At 36.7% G+C, this 21,119-nt stretch overlaps 3 protein-coding genes across 6 annotated transcripts; all 3 read right to left on the reverse strand.

Annotated features, from left to right (window-relative positions):
• Positions 1 to 3,752: 3,752 nt before the first annotated feature.
• On the reverse strand, positions 3,753 to 7,205 carry LOC127175647 (uncharacterized). Its single transcript, XM_051126838.1, has 3 exons — positions 7,190 to 7,205; positions 5,438 to 5,506; positions 3,753 to 5,356 (listed from the first exon to the last, which is right to left on the reverse strand). Exons 2-3 carry the CDS (start codon positions 5,449 to 5,451, stop codon positions 4,606 to 4,608), a joined length of 765 nt encoding a protein of 254 aa, XP_050982795.1. The 5' UTR covers positions 5,452 to 5,506; positions 7,190 to 7,205; the 3' UTR covers positions 3,753 to 4,605.
• A 1,472-nt stretch (positions 7,206 to 8,677) lies between these two features.
• LOC127175648 (uncharacterized) lies at positions 8,678 to 10,611 on the reverse strand. The gene is made up of 3 exons (XM_051126839.1): positions 10,480 to 10,611; positions 9,892 to 9,945; positions 8,678 to 9,807 (listed from the first exon to the last, which is right to left on the reverse strand). Exons 2-3 carry the CDS (start codon positions 9,903 to 9,905, stop codon positions 9,060 to 9,062), a joined length of 762 nt encoding a protein of 253 aa, XP_050982796.1. The 5' UTR covers positions 9,906 to 9,945; positions 10,480 to 10,611; the 3' UTR covers positions 8,678 to 9,059.
• Positions 10,612 to 13,139: 2,528 nt separating this feature from the next.
• Positions 13,140 to 20,711, reverse strand: LOC127175646 (uncharacterized). 4 transcript variants are annotated; one of them, XM_051126833.1, is made up of 4 exons: positions 20,620 to 20,711; positions 20,366 to 20,436; positions 17,404 to 18,763; positions 15,942 to 16,006 (listed from the first exon to the last, which is right to left on the reverse strand). In XM_051126833.1, exons 2-3 carry the CDS (start codon positions 20,386 to 20,388, stop codon positions 17,974 to 17,976), a joined length of 813 nt encoding a protein of 270 aa, XP_050982790.1. In that variant the 5' UTR covers positions 20,389 to 20,436; positions 20,620 to 20,711; the 3' UTR covers positions 15,942 to 16,006; positions 17,404 to 17,973. The 4 variants fall into 4 exon arrangements, with proteins under 4 accessions (XP_050982794.1, XP_050982792.1, XP_050982790.1 ...); XM_051126834.1 differs by having other exon boundaries at positions 17,400 to 18,763; XM_051126837.1 differs by lacking the exons at positions 20,366 to 20,436; positions 20,620 to 20,711 and adding an exon at positions 13,140 to 15,553 and having other exon boundaries at positions 15,938 to 16,006; positions 17,404 to 17,952.
• Between the last annotated feature and the right edge of the window lie 408 nt (positions 20,712 to 21,119).

The following is a 21,119-nucleotide window of genomic DNA, read 5'->3' on the forward strand; positions in this document are numbered from 1 at the left end:
CATCACCCCTTAAACTGATTTAAAGTGCACTTGAATAATTGAGTTTAAGGCTTCACATTTTTACTGTAATATACATGGAACGGTTCCTACACATCTAAACTCTTAAATACCTCAGTCTGTAGTTTAAACAAATGTAATTTCACCTATTATTGTTTTAGGCCTTTTTCCATTCTCTACACCACTAAAGCTAACCCTTGTGTATATAAACAGCACATTCACAAATGAGTCAAGAGCGTCTGCAACAGTATGTGTGTGTATGTGCTCATCAAACACAACACAGAACAAGAACTGTATTCAATTACTGGTGGCCTTGCCAAAGGTCTTACTTCATCGCTCAGGACGCTGCATGGGCTCTTTATGTGCCGTGCGAGACACGCATACACACAAAACCTCAGAAGGTCCCTTCCACATTTCTGTGGGAAAATATTTACTCATGGCGAATGGCTTTATTCCTTGGAAACATTATACATGGCATTTTGTATCTGTGTCTGTCATCCAGGTTGAGTGAATGGCCCTCATTGAATTAGAGGGAAAATCCCATGATTCTTGCTTTTGTTGCTATGGAGAAGGCTGTTCTCAGTCTCTATGGACTGTTGCACTTTAATCAAACACCGACCAGCTTTGTGAAGGCAGGAAAAGGACAGTTTTTCTTTTTAACGGTTTGTTCTCATAAACATTTTGAGTAATGCTTATCGTTCACAATAATGACCAGCTTCCCTCAGCAGGAGCAGCATGTTTATTAGTGTACTCGGGATAAAAATAAAGAGGTGTAGAAGCAATTTTCAGTTTCGAATTGCAAGTAGATTTCTCAAACAATTACAAAGAAGCAAGGTAACAGAAACGCTACATGTTTCAGTAGATAAAATATTTTAATAAAACATACTTCTGTATTTACAACTTCAATTTTTTTTTTTTTTTTAACAAAATTACTGATTGTTGTTTAACTGAACTGCAGCGTTCTGCATTGGCTGATATCGCAATTTTTCACCGCATCACTCCGCTTACCCGTTTTGGTCATTACCCGGATGCACGGACGTCATAGTTCCAAAACAAATCTTTGGTTGTTCTGCAAATTTATAGTGTCTAAACCATGGAAAAACGCGTGGAAGCTGCTAAATCATACAGAGAATGACAAACTAAGGTTAATAGGTGGTAAAGATAAGTACGAGCAGTATAAATTAGGATATAGCCTAATATTTCACCTACCTGACTGAAAATAAGAACGAAGACTATTGTTGTCAAGATTCTTGCCCTGGCCAAGCACAAACGCCTTTTATTCCTCAAACAGCTTTTTTGGACTATTCTCCTTGATTTGTTATAACCTTTGACAGTCTGTAGTAACGTTACTCCGAACGTTTTTCCCGGTCCTTCCGATTAGTACAGCCCAAAACATGACAATAATTGGCCATTTTCAGCAGCAATAATCAGCATGTGAGTTTTCGTTCGTTCATTGGTATTATTTACATTCAGTGTCGCCAATGTGACCGATTGATAACGCGTCGTGAAAACAGTTTAACGTTATTTATTCATTTTTTGCAGGTCGTGTTATTTCACCAGCATGTGGCGAAGAGGGACTAACGTTACCTTTATGAGTGAGTCACTGAATCATTCACACAAACCATACTTCCAAATCACAATTCTATTTGTTCCAATCAAGAACGAACAAACAAGTACTGTATGTTGCTTTAAGACGCTGCTGATTCTGCTCTGGCTACGTTTGGAACTGTTTTCACTGGCGGAGCAAAAATAGACAAAGTAAGTAGCATTATAACCTAAAATGCTAGATATTAATTGTTAACACACATTTGGGTTTGTGCATGCCTTCGCCTGTGTTTGAATCACTGCTGAACAACAGCACTTAGGTAATATATCTACCTTTTTTCTTCCCATAAGAGTGGGCGGCCATTTGTAAATATTATGGGTCTGGCTTCTGGTCTCATCTGCATCTAGCTATTTTTAGCTGTACAAAACAGCATGTTTTGCTGCTTGATATTGCACATTGGTGTGTCTTACCATATTATTTTAATGTATTGTCTTAATTATGAGCATACTGGTTTGTAGTGCAAACAGTTTTACTGTTTACTGCATGCTGTTATTGTTCTCGGTATGAACCGGAAGTCTCGTCCATAGACTGGTGGATAAACTAACTTTTCATGCATCTTGGGAAAGAACATGTTTTGGTTTCTGTTTCTTTTACAACTAGTGATTCTTGGGAAGTTTGAACGGTCCATGATCCATGGTCCTTTCTTCCGTTTATGGATACAAACTGACTTGCAATTTCCCGCAAAATCCGTCCCAACAGGTCTAACGTTTTATCAAAGTGTGTTAAGACATGTTCTGAAAGATGGGTTTTTTCTACTCTCCCTTTGATCAACATTAATTATACAGTGTAACTTTAAATAGCTTGATGACCCATGGTCAGTTTCAGAGTTTCAGTCTGAGGGAATTCTGATGCAGTTTGGTTAAGGGAAACTGATCCCACATCAGTGCTACATTACAATGTCTGCTGAGAGCTTGGAAAAAAAGAAGCGCATACACAATATCTCACAAATGGGTTTCCTGCAGTTGATGACTGCACATGGTATATCGATCAAATGCTAAGCGAAAGCATGTGTAATGGACTGAAGATGTCTATCTCTTCCTCAGCTTTAACTGAGCTCCAGCGGACAGCCAGGAGGCCTGTTTTCACTTAGGTCTGTAAAACACACTTACCCACACATCACTCTTCTTCCACGGGCGCATACACGCACAGTCATTCACACTCACGTATGTACACACACAACTATTTGTCCTCAGAGGACCTGTTATAAAACCCTATTACATGTGAAAGCTTTACTGTTTTCTATGGACACAGACCAACAGAAAAACCTCATATACCCACCCGGCCACACACAAACACAGCACAGATTTATAATAAATCAGATCTCTTTCTTCCTCCATAACTACATCATTCATCCCTTTGTATCTGAAATATCCCTCCTCGGAGGAAAATTGTATTGCTTAGAGGTTGTTCTTTCATAGCTCGGGAATAATTGAATTCTCTCAAAACTTTTTTGTCAGTTTAAAGTTGTTCTCTTAATACCTTAGGAGAAATAAAACTGTCTCAAATGAGACAACTGTTGACACTCAAAATTATGCGTCATGCAATATATTGAAGTCTCTAACCCATCTACTTCTGAAACGTTAGAGTATTGGTTCTTTTAGTTGAGAGAAAATGTTTTATTGCAGTATCCCTCCAGGACACCAGGGGGTGTCATGTTACTATCACATCTACACAAATTATAGTCAGTCTTGAAAGACCAAAGTGAAAACAGAAAAAAACAAGTTTTAAAAGAAGTAACTGGCATTTTAAAAGTAAGTGCAGATCACCCTCCAGCACAAGGCCTCATGTAACTGTACAATCTACTGCTGTAATTATGAGTGTGAGAAAAAACCTGGAAACAATTATATTGTATTCACAACCCTTCAAAACAGAATGATGTCATTGCTAATGGAGTGAGTCTAAGACATGTGGTTAAGGAGAGGTAGTGTGTGTGTTTATATGCTCTAAAGGGCAGTCTTGTTTTAGCAGATGTTGCATTTTTTTTTCCTCCTCAGACCAGTGTGGTGTGACTTATCAGATGCAGTTGAGTTAAACTCATAAAAGCTCTTTGTCAATTAATTAGGAACTGAATATAATGTTTCACTCTTTGTTTTAACAGCAGCTGGCCTTGAATTGATTAACTAGAGATGGAAAGAGCAGCAGACGGACGTCAGGTAAAGAAGAGAGATTTATTCAACCACACAGTTAGTCATCAAACACACACTAAATGTTTTATACAGTTTTATTATTTTTTTATAAGTCATAAAATGATTAGTTTTTGTACAATATCCAGTGAACTGATTGTTATCACTTTAATTAATACAATCCAAGGCAATACATGCAGGATAAAGAACTACAACTAACAGAAAATGAAGTTGTTTATTTACAAATTGTCTGTTTTTATGATAATAAAGAATGTTAACAAAAATCTGAGTAGAGAATGACAGAAAATTTTTTAAGTTCAGTCACCTCAAATAAGTTTAGTCAACTTGAAATGTTAAGTTGTACCAAGTAACAACTTAGATATTTGTGTTCGTTAAACTTAAAAGCTGGGTAAGTAACCCAGCTGCCTCAAAATTTTAAGTTGAATCAACTCAAATATCTAAGTTGTCACTTAGTATGACTTAACATTTCAAGTTGAATAAGCTTTTTTGAGTTGACTGAACTTAAAATTTTAAGGCAGCCAGGTAAAAAATTATTTTAAGTTGACTCAACAAATTGTTTTTTTTTTTTTACAGTGTATGAAATCAGGCAAATATCTACTAAAAATAGAAAGTCTATTAAAAAAAAACATTACATCACAAACATTACAACACATTACATATACTGTACTGAACTCCAAAGGTAATGCCATTGAGCGTATGAAGCAATAGCAAATATTTTTAACTAATTTAGAATTAAAATTAGTAATGAATATATGTGGTTATGTTGATATGATTTCATTCAATCAGGTCTTTAAAATGCATATGAAGATATTTCAACAGAATATGTCGAATCAGTGTTCTGGAGTGCTGTCATTACTTTTAGTGCAATGTTGAAGGAAACATTGAGACCCCTTCATGATCATGTATCAATATACATTCTCTTTCGTTTTCTTTACCTGAAGTGATTATGACTATTTCTTTGTCTGCATTTATGACGAATCTATAGAGGTTCCGTATAATAGTGCTTGATGTCAGGTATTGCTTTATGAGATGGTCTAGACATGCTATCAGACCAGGACATGTAGGTTTCTCTTTCTGCAGCCAGACTTTTTTGTTCAGTAAACCCCCAGCAGTGATGTTCTCTAGCTTTAACTGACATTTAGTTTCCACAGTTGCACATGGACCTTTATATCGGGTGGCGTAGGTGACTGAGAACCTGTTGCATTTGATGTGTAATCTTGTCAGATTCTCTTTAACAACAGCTTCTTGAGCCTGTGTAAAACAGGATTTAATCTCATCCTGGCAGGAGTGGTTAAAAAAGTGCGTGGCCTCAATGAGAGAATGTTTGATATGTACCTCAGCTGAATCACTGATAAAGACATTGACATAGGTTTGATTGTTTTCTGATGTTACAGTAACAACTTGGTTCTTATTCTGACCCAATTGTACACAAGAGTAACTTCCTTTGACTAACAATTTTGAGTACAGTTTTAGAGGATGGTTTCTAAAGAATCTTTCTGCAAAGTCCAAGTTGGAGAGTAGGGTGTTGTCTCTAATGTTCTTTGTCTTCAGTAGTTCATGTATTACAGACATTATGCTTTCTGTGTCAGGTTGAAAACTGGGGTAAATCCTTGGAAAGAAAGAAAGAAAAAAACGTATACTTTTAATGACAGTTTAACTTCCTCCTGCAGATCATTATTAATGTACTTACAATTCAGTGTCCATTGAGAATGAGGAGGGGTTTCTCTAGCAGGCCAGAAATTCTTCAGAATGATCCACGCTGTCATCAGATAGATCAGATAGGTATTCATGTATGAAAAATAATGTACAGTCATTATCTCAAAATAAAAGTTACCAGATTATGATATAATTTGAAGGGTGTGCAAACACAATTTACAGAGGTCCATTTTTAGGCAACTTTTCACAAATATATCCTTTTCAGTTTTTAAGTAAGTTTCATCCTTTAATTACATTTACATGTAATCATTTAACAGACGCTTTTATCCAAATGAGGAAAACTATAGAAGCAATCAGGCCGAAAAGAGGGCAACAGTATACAAGTGTTGTGACAAGTCTCAGTTAAGTTTAGGTAAGCTTGATAGCTTTAAGATCATTTTGCTTTGAATGATCATTGTGTGGTTCTAGTTTGACTGAAAGTTTGCATACACCTTGCAGAATCTGCAAAATGTTAATTATTTTACCAAAATATGAGGGATCATACAAAATGCATTATTTAGTTATTTAGTACTGACCTGAATAAAATATTTCACTTAAAAGACATTTACATATAGTCCACAAGAGAAAATGATAGTTGAATTTATAAAAATTACCCCATTCAAAAGTTTACATACACTTGATTCTTTATACTGTGTTGTTACCTGAATGATCCACAGCTGTGTTTTTTCTTTTTTTTGTTTAGTGATAGTTGCTCATGAGTATCTTGTTTGTCCTGAACACCTGAACAGTTAAACTGCCCTCTGTTCTTCAGAAAAATCCTTCATGTCCCACAAACTCTTTGGTTTTTCAACTTTTTTGTGTATTTGAACCCTTTCCAACAATAACTGTATGAGTTTGAGATCCATCTTTTTACACTGAGGACAGCTGAGGGACTGAAGGAAAAACGATGCATTAAGAGCCAGGGGTGAAAACTTTAGAACAGAATGAAGATGTGCACATTTTTCTTATTTTGCCTAAATATAATATATATATTTTTTATTTAGCACTGCCCTTCAAAAGCTACAGAAGATACTTACAGGTTTCCCAGCAGACAATTTAAATTTACCCTGATCTACAAATTCAAAAAGTTTCACCCCTCTGGCTTAATGCATTGTTACCTTCTGAAGCATTAGTGAGTGTTTGAACCTTCTGTAATAGTTGCATATGAGTCCCTCAGTTGTCCTCAGTGTAAAAAGATGGATCTCAAAATCATACAGTCATTGTGGAAAGGGTTTAAATACACAAAAATGCTGAAAAACCAAAGAATTTGTGAGACATAAAGGATTTTTCTGAAGAACAGCAGGCATTTTGACTGTTCAGGACAAACAAGGGACTTATGAACAACTATCACAAAACAAACAAACAAACAAAAAAACAGCTGTGGATCATTCAGGTAACAACACAGTATTAAGAATCAAGTATATGTAAACTTTTGCAGGGTCATTTTTACAAATTCAACTATTATTTTCTCATCTGGAGTATGTAAACATCTTTTATGTGAAGTATCTAAGGTCAGTACTAAACAAAAAAAATAACATGCATTTTGTATGATCCCTCTTTTTTTGGTAAAATAACATTTATCATATTCTTCAAGGTGTATGTAGACTTTTGACCTCAACTGTATATGAAACTCACATAATTTTCGTTTACTCAGTGTTACCAGATATCTCAAATTACGTTAAAATAGCCTACGAAATGTTTTTGTGTATTTTAAACATTCTAATACAAGACAACAGAACTGACTTACCTAGATCGCTGTCCTGGGGCCAGTTGCATAAAAGGTTAAGACTAGTCTTAAAAGTAAGCCAGCTATTTTTTTTCTTTAAAGCTGGTCGTCATTATTTAAATTCAGTTACATAAAAATGTAGATTAGTCTAAGTTGAATCCAAAAAATAAGACTGATTACCCTTTGGCTAACTGCTAGCTGGTCAAACTAGCTCTTAAGACACTGTCTTAACATAGAGGCTAAGTTTATGCAACTGGCCCCAGAGCAGTGGTCAGATGAAAGCTAGTGATTTCAGCAAATGTTGTGTTCCAGCAGTTCGTTGATGTGTTACTGCTCATGCTCTTGCAGGATCACCGACAATTTCCCTGTAAGTTTCAGTCTCACAAAGCTCTTGCAGGATGCGATAAGTTTCATTTTCCCGGAAATAAACGAGCCCTTACGTAGTTTGGGAGAGTAGAACCCGACAAAGAGGTCACTGTTTCACTGCGAAGAAGCAAATAAACAAAGCCGTGCTTCATGTTGTTGTTGTTTTTTTTGTTTTGTTTTGTTTTGTTTTTATATCTGTTACATAAACTGATAAATGACACACTACTTGACATTCAGTTCTTTCCGAACGCGCATCCTTGCTAAAGAGACGCATGACAAATGAAAACAATCTCAAATCGGCTCAAAATATCAAACATGTTCCTTATCCTGCGTCTGAATTGAATCTTCCAATTGTCGCTAAAAGTTTGGCGTTCATTTATCACGTGATTTTCTGTGAAATCGTCCAAAATCTGCGTACTGCCTATGACTTTCGTCATTTAGCGCTGATTTGTCCAGACCACAAATGAGTGAGACGGCTGGATGTAGAGGGTGTGCAAGGGCTGATGGCTACTGTATGGAAGGAGCAGCTCTCCACAGGTGATCTTGAGCTCCATTTGATCCAGAACTGCAACTGCTCCATGCTCAGAGCTTTTCTGACCTGCCTGAAGTAGCTTTATAACTCATCATGACAGCAGTGTCCACCAAAGTGACTGGACTGGAAGTTGTGAGCCAAGATCCTGGATAGGTCCTTTGGATGAGAACCTTTTTATACCTTTTTCTTTAATCCAATGTAATTTGTTTTATATTGCTCCTGAAATTATTTTTCTGTGTTTGTGTTGTACATTGATTTATCCAAGTTTTTCTTCAATGCGGAAGTATGGGTGAGACTCCCGGTTCATCCATTATAGAGAAATAACGAGAAGAATAACAACGTGCAGTAAACGTTAAACCTGTTTGCACTACAAACCAGTATGTTCATGATTAAGATAATACATTAAAATAACATGGTAAGACACACCAATTTGCCGAACGTGGAAGCCAGACCCATAAAAATGAAAAATTACCATGCTCGCTCTTGCAGAAAAAAAAAGGTGGTTTCATCTGATAACATTCATTGCAAAGCACATGCAGAATAAAGAACTACAAATAACAAAGAGTCAAGCAGTTTATTGATATATTGTACATTATTTTGATGTACTGAGTACAGAATAACAGAATACTACAATAATTTTTGCCTGTGCACACAAGTAAGATATCATACAAATGTAGGTCTATTTGCTTGCTACAAATAAAAAGAAGTAAGATACACATATACACAACACTGATATAATATTTGAGAGTTTTATTCATCTTAGAATGTAGTCATGAATATATGCAGATAATGTGGCTATAATTAATATATATAATTGTTATATATTTTTATTTCAAGTTTTGATGACATTCAGTGTTAAACTCTACATTGATGAAAGTACCCTCTGCCCAATACTGTAACAGACAGACTCAAGTCAGTCCAGTGCATAGAGCCCATGCATTTGAGATATTTCAACAGAATATGTTGCAGCATTCCGGAGTGCCGTCATAGATTTTATTGCCATGTTGGTGGATACATTGACAACTCTTTACCATCATGTAGCAAAAAATACTCTTTTTCATCTTGTTGACCTGTAGTGATTCTCATTACCTCGTTGTCTGCATGTATGATGAACCTACAGTTGCTCTTTGGAGCATCAGCTGTGGTAAGGTATTGCTTTATGAGATGGTCTAGACATGCTATCAAACCATGACATGTTGGCTTCTCTTTCTGCAACCAGACTTTTTTGTTCAGTAAACCCTCAGCAGTGATGTTCTCTAGCTTTAACTGACATTTAGTTTCCACAGTTGCACATAGCGTCCTATAATCTGTGGTGAATATGACTGAGAACCTGTTGCATTTAATGTGTAGTCTTGTCAGACTCTCTTTAGCAATAGCTTCTTGAGCCTGTGTAAAACAGGATTTAATCTCATCCTGGCAGGAGTGGTTGAAAAAGTAATCAGGCTCATTGTTATACGATGAGATTTGTTTTGCATATCCGTCATGGACAGAGAGACTGACGTAGGTTTGGTTGTTTTCTAATGTTATAGTAAAAACATAACTATAATTTCCACCAATTTGTACACAAGAGTAATCTCCTTTAACCATCAATTTTGAGGACCCTTTTAGAGGATGGTCTCTAAAGAATCTTTCAGCAAAGTCCAAGTTGGAGAGAAGGGTGTTGTCTGTAATGTTCTTTTCTTTCAGTTCTTGCTTCACAAACAGTATGTTTTCCATGATAGGTTTAAAATTGGGGAAACAGCTTGGGGGAAAAAAGGATATACACATTTATATACATTGAATGAAAGTTCCTTCTGCAGATCATTATCAATATAGGCCTACTTACAATGAGGTGTCCATTGAGAGGGAGGAGAGTTTTCTCTAGCAGGCCAAAATGTCACTGGAATAATACACACATGCAGTCATTTATAAAAAAAAATTGTCATTATCTCAAAAGTAAATATCGTGAACAGAAGTGTCAGGGTCTTTTATCACCCTGAATTGATCAAATTGACCAGTCAGAATCATATATTCCACTTGCATGTAATAGTTACAGTACAGTTATCTAGTTATCATCTGTTTGAAACCTACAGTTGCAGTTATTTGCAGAATTATGATCTGTAAGTAGGTTGTGCAGCTGAATTACAGTTTCTACATCTTGGAAGTATGTCCCAAATAAGAAGTGTCATCTGACCAAGTAAGTATCATGTCTGCTGTGTGAACGGGAAATTTCGAGACTCACACCTGTAAGTAAATGCGGTTGTCAATCCCAAAAACTCACAGTTTGAACGTGCCCTTAGTGTTCATTTCTTCAGTGTTATCAGATGTAAAACTCCTTGGGTAATAACTTTACCCCATACTAAACAGGTGATCCATTTTGTCCATATTTTGTGTACTTAAAACATCTGAAAAAACGATAGTTGAACAGACTTACCTATTGTAGATCTTTGTTCAGTGTTTTGATTAAAGAGTACTGTGAAAAATGTTTTTAAAGTGGTGTTTTCAGCAAATGTTGTTCTCCAGCAGTTTTGGCTCTTCTCAGTCCGTTTAACTTGAAGGAGTCCAGGATTCACAGTAAGTTTCAGTTTCAGTTACATGTTAGCAGCACTTTCCAGGAAGCATACGTGTCATTTTGTAAGTGGGGAGAAACAGAAGAAATGGAACAACAAAGACCTTGTTCTTCCTGTATTTTAAAAAAAAGCATATACCCATAGAACTGTATTGTACTTTATTTAATGGTAAAAATATCTATCAGGCAATATAAATGAACATTCATTTTTTTGCCATGGCAGAAGATAATAGTCTACAAATATTAATAAAAGTTCCGGCATGAAACTCCAGACGGTGCAGTCCGATAAATCTAACTCAATCTGACGTAATGACATCATTTTCACATGGCACAGCTGATTGGTTCTCCTGTGTCAGTAGCCAATGAGCTTGCTGCTCAACGTTAAAATATGACTAGTGCTTGCTGTAGCAGTTCAGTGTTGCCAGACGTACAATAATTATCATATTTGTATGATAACTATAATGAAAAAAAAATCTAGAATTTTGTGACACTTCAAATGATGGCAGCTGTAATCATAGGGCTTCTATACTCATACATGAAATCGGCTCATTACAGACAGTCTAAATGGGCTTGTGCACACCTCAGAGAGTGTTATGAATGCAGTAGGATGCCCTGCTCTTAAGTCAATAAGCACTATGTTGCCCTTTGTAACCCTTCAAAAAGGAACCCCCTCAACATCTGGCAGCATGCAGATGACAGCGACTCAGAGGTGGAGTTTGAACTTTACGCAACAGCTAAAATCGGTCTACACTGGACGCAACGGTCAGTGACCATTAAAATCATTTGAACTTTGTTAGTTAATAAACAGAACGAGGCATCAGCCCTGCGACGTATCCAGTGTAGACAGCATCGCTAATTATGAGTTCTGTATTAGGCTATTTTGTCGCCCCGCACCATTCGCGTCCTGTGTAGACACGGCAAAAGTTGTTGGTCTAGATCAGTGGTGGGCAATTAATTTTACCCAGGGGCCACATGAGAGACTTGGGCGGTTGCAGAGGGCCGGACCAATGAATTTAACTCAGTTCTGCTAAATATATTTTATATCTCTTTATTAAATAAATAAGTAAATAATAATAAAAAAAAAACAGTAAATGAAACATTACAATCAAACAATAAAAATGTGGAGCATACAATTATATCAGTATTTAATAAACATTCACACAAACTTTTTTTTTTTTTTTCCAAAAATACCATCACAACTTTGTACAAAAAAAGCAAGTATTTCAAAGATTAGCATCACGCAGTTTCAGCGTTATGGCAGTCAAAACCATCTATTTATATTTTTCTAAACCCCTGAAAATAGTGTCCAGACATCAGAAAAGTATCAGTATAAAATCAACAATATCTGCCGGATGGCTTTTCACAAAACATATATAGACCTTTTTTTTTCTTCAATAAATTCGTTTTTGTTTCTGAGGTAAAAATCAATGTTATGGACATGACAACTCCGAAAGCGGAATTTATCCGATTACGGAAATGCGTAAAAAATGCTTTAAAAAACGGAGACGTCTAGTGTTTATTTAATAGGGCTTAAAGTCGTTCATTTAAGAAATTATTAATTTATTGCATGTTTATATTAAAGCTAATAATCCAAAACGAATCTTAATATTTTCCGCGTTCAAGCACACGCATAAAGTTTGCCACAAAGCACAGACAAATGTCGCCTAAAGTTTATGAATGTGTCGGGAATAAAGGATATTTTAATTATCTATTCATAAACTAATGTTAATGTGTCATTGTCGGCTGCAAAGATTAAATATACAATGCTAAAACTCTCATCTCCAGAGTAGCCTACACTGTAAAAAATAAAAAACACAATTTGTTGAGTCAGCTTAAAATAATTTGTTACCCTGCTGCCTTAAAATTTTAAGTTCAGTCAGCTAAAATAAGTTTAGTCAACTTGCAATGTTAAGTTATACTAAGTAACAACTTAGATATTTGTGTTTGCTAAACTTAACAGATGGGTAAGTAACCCAGCTGCCCTAAAATTTTAAGTTGATTCAACTCAAATATCAAAGTTGTCATTTAGTATAATTTACCATTTCAAGTTGAATAAACTGTTTTTGAGTATACTGAACTTAAAATTTTAAGACAGCCAGGTTACAAGTTATTTTAAGTTGACTCAATAAATTGTTTTTTACAGTGTACTGGACGCGGCTTTAGAGAGAAATGCAACCTTCCGATTACGTAAAGGGGGTATTTGATTTTGTTTTGAATTTGTTCATTTAAAAGTAGACATTTTAAACTTTATACAGATATATTTCTTATGTCTGTGAGGCAGTCATACAATGAGTTTCGGTTCTTTTTTTGTGACGCGCTCCAGAGACAGAGATGGCAGAAAGCGCGTCCTGTTTGTTCTCATTCGTCTACAAAAGCAATGTTTGTTGTTATTATGAGTTTACAGAAATAAAATCAGTTTCATTATCAGGAAAAAATGCTGTGATTGCGCGGACGCTTCCCTGTCATGCATAAATAGCTGTATTCTGCAGCAGGTTTCTTTAGCGCCCCTGGGCGGGGGCGTGTAACAAGTTCAAAAAGGTGTTTCCACTTGCTTTGGTTATTATATGTGTATGGCCCTTTAATTATAATAGAACCGCACTCCCTGTTCATTGGCTGGCGGCATGTTGGAAACTGTTTTGTGTTGTGTATCTACTCTTGAAAATGTTACAGTAATATTCACACCAGCAAAGAGAGTGGACATCGTGTAAGAATGCTGTGGAACTGATCACTTCATTTGAATATGTTTTAACAGAATTAAATGATCCACCCGAGGCACGAAATGGTGTTGGTTGTCTTAGTTATTACACACAACGCAGATATGAGCCATTACACACACAGTGTCAGAAGCACACGCTTCTCACTGTCATATTAATGACATTGTTATGGAAGAAGAGAAATAAGAGTTATCACTTAAGATCACTATCTACGGTTGTTGTAGTCCCAAATGAAATGCATCATGGGTAGTGTAGTTCAGAGGAATGTGTTCATGTGACATGTGTTCTGGCTGTGCTGTGTACTTCAGAAAACAAAGGAAGACTGTTTATATTATGTCTAATTAGAGTTAAGCCAGTTGGCGTGGAAGCCCAGGCACACATAGTCATAGGCTATTAATGTTAAGCCGGTCAGTGTGATAGCCCAGGCACACATAGATAGCAATACATGCGGTTCAAATGGCTCATATGTACAGCAGCAGTACATATGTCTTGGCAATAGATCTGTTTGTTGGGGCTTTTTTGTTCATGTTTTTGGCTTGTATTGTCCATTATATGTCTCCTGCTTTGTGGGGAGTTATTTAATGTATATGTGCAGCAGCATTATTTCTTACATGCTAACAGCTGCATGTTGTGGATGTATTGGCAGGAGCAAGTCTCGGTACTCAGTACAGCAGCAGCGTAGCAGATCAATTCCGCCAAGACCAAACACATTAACATTTTCATGGACATTACCATGCCAATCCCTCTAAGAGTTGTCATGACAGAAATACAAGTTCTGGCATGAAACTCTAGATAGCGCAGTCCGATAGGTCTAAATCAGTCTGACATAATGACATCATTATCACATGGCACAGCTGATTGGTTCTCTCCTGTATTGCTGTAGCAGTTGCAGCTTGCTTCAGAAACCCTCCACCTTCCCCAGCTCCACCTGTATCGATCTGCTATGGGGTGATTCATATATGCTATATGGGGGTTATTTTGTGTATGTTATATGTGGAGCAGCAGTATTTCTTACATGCTTATAGCAGCATGTTGTGGATGTATTGTCATAAGCAAGTCTCGGTACTTGCTCTGCCGCAGCAGCAGCGTAGCAAATCTATTCCACCAAGACCAAACACATTAACATTGTCATGTACATTACCATGCCAATCCTTCCGAGAGTTGTCATGACGGAACTTTATTTCTGATTTTATTAAACATACAGTTGCATGGTAAAAGAACTGGACAGAGAGATCAGGAATATACTATAAATCTGTCCATTAAAAAAAAAAAAATCTGCCATCTGGCATGGGAAATAATGACCACACCCCCAAATACATACAATTATTAATGTTAGTATTATGTTATTTTAGTTATGCATCCTTCAATAAAAAATAACCTAATATGCCTGGTGTTCTCCTCTATAACAGAGATGGAAGCAACAGTTCCATGATTCCTAATTATGCATCCACAAGTCCATGTCCTAGACCCGCTGACTGTGAGCTTTGTTCTGGGCATCTGTGAAGATTAAGTACTGAGTCATATAGTTGTCTGATCCGCCCTTGACAAACTCCAGCATCTCCCCATCACCCTGAAGAATGATTTGCATGTTCTCCTCCAGATACTGGTTAGAGTGCTGCAGCAAGTAGTGAAAACATGTCAGCAGGTCTTTCCTCATCTCTCCACTTTTCTCCAGGTGCATCTTTGTCTCTAGGATCTTCTCTAGGGACAGCATTTTGCCCAAGGAAACTCTACGGCGTGGCTGGATGTGGACGGTGTGCAGAGGCTGATTGGTGCTGTATGTGAGGTGCAGCTCTCCACATGTGATCTTGAGCTCCATGTGATCCAGAACTGATGGGTTTTTGTCAGCCAGGACTTTTTTAGCCTGCTCGAAGCAGCTTTCTAACTCATCACGGCAGCGATGTCCTGCAAAGTGGCTTTCTGCCAGGCTGGAGGACGTGAGTCGAGATTCTGCATTGATCTTTTGGTGGAGCTGTGGCCCGTTTGAGCCCACATGTACCACGTAGGACAGGACAGGTGTCCCGGCGGTGAGACGCACTAGGTGGTACTCTCCTTCCAATGTTAGTGAGACGTTATGCCGCTTGGATGCAGGAAAGGCCTCCAGGGCTTGGATAGAGAAGTCAAGATTGGTTTTCAAGAGTGAATCCTGCAATCCTTTCTGATGGATTTTCCCTTTCACCGACAGGAGATATTCCAGATCAAGAGAGGGTACAGTAAAATATCTCCTTTTGGGAAAAAATAAACAATTGGGCATTGACTGTAAGGAAATATATGGTAAACTTAGAAAGAATAAAAAAGTTTAAAAAAACCTGTTTTAATTTAATGGTTTTAATAATGAAGTTTCGTATATTCTTTTCTGATCAAATTATTTCTCATTTGTTATTCCCATAATAGTACATCTCAAAGTGGTGACAGTGTCCATATATGTATAGTAGTTATGTTAAGAGCCTGTTTACCAAAACAAAACATTTTGGCCAAGTTAATACAGTAAGTACAGGTGATCTGGGTCAAAATGCAAACATCACCAACAACTTATATCATGCAATTCTGACTTTATAACTTAAAATTGCAAGCTACTAGCATGCAATCATAATCAGTGTAGGCCTTACATTGAGGTGTCCATTGAGAGGGAGGAGAGGTTTCTCTAGCAGGCCAAAATGTCGCTGGAATAATCCACACTGTCATCAGATACAGCAGTTATTTATAACAGTAATAGTAAATAGTAATTAGTAAAGTCAATAATCATATATAGTTTTATTGCCATATATATTCAGTGTTATCAGATGTAAAATTCTACATTCATACTGCGAGCTTAGGCTGCATTTACACTGGCACAAAACTTTTTTGCTTACATCTGATACAGTTCAGAAATTGTTGCACACGTGTAAACACAAGAATCTGCAGGAGATCTGATATTTTTTCGCATCTGATTTGGGCCGATTCCAGTTTTTAATTGGATACATATTCAACTAGTGAAGAGAAAGCACATATTCTGCTTCTTTTGTACTTGGCCTCACAATTGCTGCTTGCAGCTATATTTTTTAATTCTAATTATTAAATAAAAAACACCTTGGGACAATAAAGCCCCTTCCTACCTATCCTAACCCTACCCAATACTTAATATTTAACTTTTTGATTGTTTCCTTCATTTTTATTGAAAATAAATGCCTTTCCGCTGTGATATGAGTTTTAAAAAGGGAGGGAAAAAAGTAAGGCAGAAGGTGGAATCAAGCTTGTGGTCGATCGCGTGGCACGCGCTTTACCCTCTATGCCGCTTAAGCTGACATTTGATATTTAACTTTTTTATTGTTGACTACCTTAATCATACATTGGTGAGCGGAGTTAGCATAAATAGCCTCTGCCAACAAGGCGGGGTACTGCACCTAGTGTAAATAGACACTCTGATAAGTTTAATAGCACGGCCATTTAAAACCCAACGCTTGGTCAGGACTCTTTGGCGTCGCTTTTTGACGCTCAAGGTACACTTTTAGCATCACTTTTGGATGTGCAGGGTCTTCCATTGATTTCAGTTGTTTGCCTTAATTTAATGGTTTGCATGCATTTAAAAAAAAAAAAAAAGTATATAAATTTATACTTTCATTGGAGCACCTAACCCCACCCCTGTCCTAAACTTACCCACTTCTTTTTTTTTTTTTTGATTTACGCACAAACAGACTGAGGAGCTTCGGTGATCACGTCTATTCCTCTCTCAAAATCAATCGTTTTGTCTTTGGAAGACTTGGAATATGAATACTTTTTTAATAAATTATGACTGTAGCTGTATCTGCCTATATCTTATGTCTTGTGTTTTATTGACAAATGGTAGGTTTAGGTTTAGGGGAAGGGGTTGGGTTACATGCTCATAAATGTGTAAAAATAATGTAATGTAAATAAACAGTTGTGACTGTTTACACTGAAAAAAAAAATCACACCCCAACATATATATACACATTTGTCTGCAGTGTGAACATAGAGAAATACAACACTTTAAAATACTAAACAGGTGATCCATTTTGTCCTTGTATTTTGTGTACTTAAAACGTCTGGAAAAAGATAGTTGAACAGGCTTACCTACTGTAGATCTTTGTTCAGTGGTCAAATGAAAGAAAACAGTGGTGTTTTTAGCAAATGTTGTCCTCCAGCAGTTTAGGCTCTTCTTAGTCTGTTCACATTCAAGGAGCCCAGGATTCACAGTAAGTTTCAGTTTCAGCTAAGGTTGACACCACTTTCCAGGAAGCAAGCGTGTCATTTTGTAGGCGGGGAGAAACAGAACAAGAAGGACTACTCTTTCTGTGTTCCAACGAATCTTATACTGTACACATACAGCTGTATTGTACTTTATTTAATGTTTAAAATACTGTTAATATCAGACAATATAAATTAACATTCATTTTTTGGCATACCAGAAAATAATAGTCTAAAAATATAACTTTGTTTCTTATTTTATGAAACATACAGTGGTAAAAGCAAGGTAAAAGAACCAGTTTACAACTAGACAAAGAAATTAGGATTATACTATAAATCTCTTTAATGAAGAAAATCTGCCATCAAGCATGGGAAGTAATGACCACACTCCCAAATACATACAATTATTAATGTTAGTATTACTTCTATAATAGAGAAGGAAGCAGTTGTTTCATAATTCCTAATCATACTCCCACAAGTCCATGTCCTGCACTCGCTGACTATGAGCTTTGTTCTGGGCATCAGTGAAGATGAAATACTGAGTTGTATGGTTGTCTGATCTGCCAGTGACAAACTCCAGCATCTCTCCATCACCCTGAAGAATGATGCGTGCGTTCTCCTCCTGATACTGGTCAGAGTGCTGCAGCAAGTGCTGAAAGCATGTAAGCAGATCTTTCCTCATTTCTCCACACTTCTCCAGGTGCGTCTTTGTCTGTAGGATCTTCTCTAGGGACAGCGTTTTGCCCAAGAAAACTCTACGGCGTGGCTGGATGTGGAGGGTGTGCAGAGGCTGATGGGTGCTGTATGTGAGGTGCAGCTCTCCACAGGTGATCTTGAGCTCCATGTGGTCCAGAACCGATGGGGTTTTGTCAGCCAGGGCTTTTTTAGCCTGCTCGAAGCAGCTTTCTAATTCATCACGGCAGTGATGTCCAGCAAAGTGGCTCTCCGCCAGGCTGGAGGTTGTGAGTCGAGATTCTGAATGGGTTCTTTGGAGGAGCTGTGGACCGTTTTTGCCCAGATGTGCCATGTAGGACAGGACAGGTGTCCCGGCGGTGATACGCACCAGGTGGCGCTCTCCTTCCAGTGTTAGAGAGACGCCACGCCGCTTGGATGCAGGAAAGGCCTCCAGGGCTTGGATAGAGAAGTCAAGATTGGTTTTCAGGTGTGAGTCCAGCAGTCCTTCCTGACGGATTTTCCCTTTCACCGACAGGAGGGAGTCCAGATCAAGAGAGGGTACAGTGAAATATCTCCTTTTGGAAGGAAACAAACAATTGGGCATTGATTGAATGACTGTACATTATCCCTACATGTCATACATTAACAACTCATATGTATCTTATATACATTGTCTCAAAGTGTTGGTCAAAACTATACTGATGCATCTTTCATAAAGAGTGGATTTTCCCTGTGATTAAATTATTTCTTATTTGGTAACAGTACATCGCAAAGTGATGACAAAGTGTCCACATATAAGTACAGGAGTTATGTCACAAAGAGCCTGTATAGCAAAACAAAACATTTTGGCCCAGTTAGCAACCATAAATACAGGTGATCTGGGTCAAAATGCAAAAACATCAACAAAAACTCTGCTGGATCCCATGAGGTGTTGACTCTTTGCAGCAAACTTAACTATATAAAAAACTTATTTCAAGGTATGCTTTATGAAAGTAATGCAAACAATAAAATGCATAGCAGAGTAAATAGGCTAATATCAACGTAGTTATTAACTTTTTCACTTGTTGTTGCACTGATTCTGCTATGGAAGCCCATTTTCATTTCATTTCATTTTATTTCAAACAAAACATAATTTAAAACAAAAAATATATAAACACTACATATGTGTTGCCGCACCAACAAAAAACACGTCCTAAAGACTTCATACATCTCGCAATTGCAAGTAATTCTGAGAAATTAAGTCAAAATTCTGAGAAATAAAGTAAGAAAATATGTTTTTCCTCTCAAAACTGGACTTCATAACTCACAATTGCGAGTTTATATCTCAGAATTTCGAAAAAAAAAAAGTCACAGTTGTGAGAAAAAAGCCACAAAAAAAGTCCAGAATTACTTGTCTAACTCTGACTGTATTTCGCACAATTGTGAGTTGCAGTTCTGAGGAAAAAAAGGTAAAAATTGTCAATTTATATCTCGTAATTCTGACTTTATAACTCAGAATTGCAGGTTTATATCTCATAATTCTGAGAAAAAAAGTCAGAATTGCAAGATATGAAATCGCATTTGCAAGAAAAAAATTCAGAATTGCTTGTTTTTATCTCACAATTCTGACTTTATTTTGTGCAATTGTGAGAAAAAAAAGTCAGAATTGTGAGTTTATATATCGCAATTCGGACTTTATAACTCGCAATTGCAAGTTATATCTTACAATTCTTAGACAAAAAGTCAGAATTGTGAGTTTGTATCACCCAATTCTGAGAAAAAAGTCAGAATTGTGAGATAAAAAGTTGCAATAACCTTTTTTTTTTATTTTTTATTCATGGAATTTATCTGCTGCTTACTAATATGGCTAATAACTACTTTTACAATATGTAACTCCAATTGTTCTATTTAGTGGTATACACCACACTGCTGCTTTTGTTTATACATTTACTTTATACAGTGTATACAGTCTTCCTATTCAACCTACAGTATGTCATGTCAATAATTTAGCTTATTGTTGGACCTATACAGTACATTTCATGATTTCAGTGCAAAGATTTACTGTAAAGGCATTTTTCTTACTTTTGTATACCAAAGAGGTTTGGTACTGTGTTGGGACACTACTGTTTTGTAAAATTTCTGATCTTCCTGAATGTTAAAAAATGAAATCTAAATTGGTATATTCAGAAGCAACTTACATCTCACTCATAGCAAAGGACATCAAAGGTCAAAAAGCAATTCCTATGGTCCAGTCCAGTGAGAAGGAACTCTGTTGAACACAACATACAGTAAGTATTTTCAACCAGTCAAAATAATCAGTAAAAGTAAACAAGTAAACCATTTTATTGTGGTGATTTTGTAACATTATTATATTTAAGCCACATATCCAGTTTATCTTTTTGATTGTTGAATTCTGATGCGTTAACTTTTAAAAGTATAACTTTAATCTTACCTTTTGATACAAAACAGAACCTGTAGCTGCTGTGGCTCTCTGCTGTCTCTGTGTTTTGAGGTGATAGACAGGTGTCAGGTAGGTGGATAAACACCACGTGGTTGATGATGAATCAGTGTTTTCTGTGCATACATACATTCTAGTATCAACTAATCGCACAACACACAGTCACACAAGCTTATTACCTCCCATACAAAACACGTACAGTATAATTTACAGTAAATAAAACACACGCTAGTGCAGAGGACTTGAGCATTATGAAAGACTTAATTTAATGTGCTTTAATAGAAGTGGTGGAATAGGACAGAAGATTTTGATGACTCAGTTCTGTATTACTCAGCAGAACTGTTTTTAGACGGAGCATCTATTGTGATGCAACTCATCTATCTGTGGCCTGTGGACAGTGTTTAGTATAATAGCAAACACTTCATGATAATGGATTATATCAGTATAACCAGTCAGCTAGAAATTAAAAGATGACTGCAGTGTTAGAAGCGCTC

The sequence above is a fragment of the Labeo rohita genome, chromosome 13, assembly GCF_022985175.1.
Source record: "Labeo rohita strain BAU-BD-2019 chromosome 13, IGBB_LRoh.1.0, whole genome shotgun sequence".
NCBI lineage: Eukaryota > Metazoa > Chordata > Actinopteri > Cypriniformes > Cyprinidae > Labeo > Labeo rohita.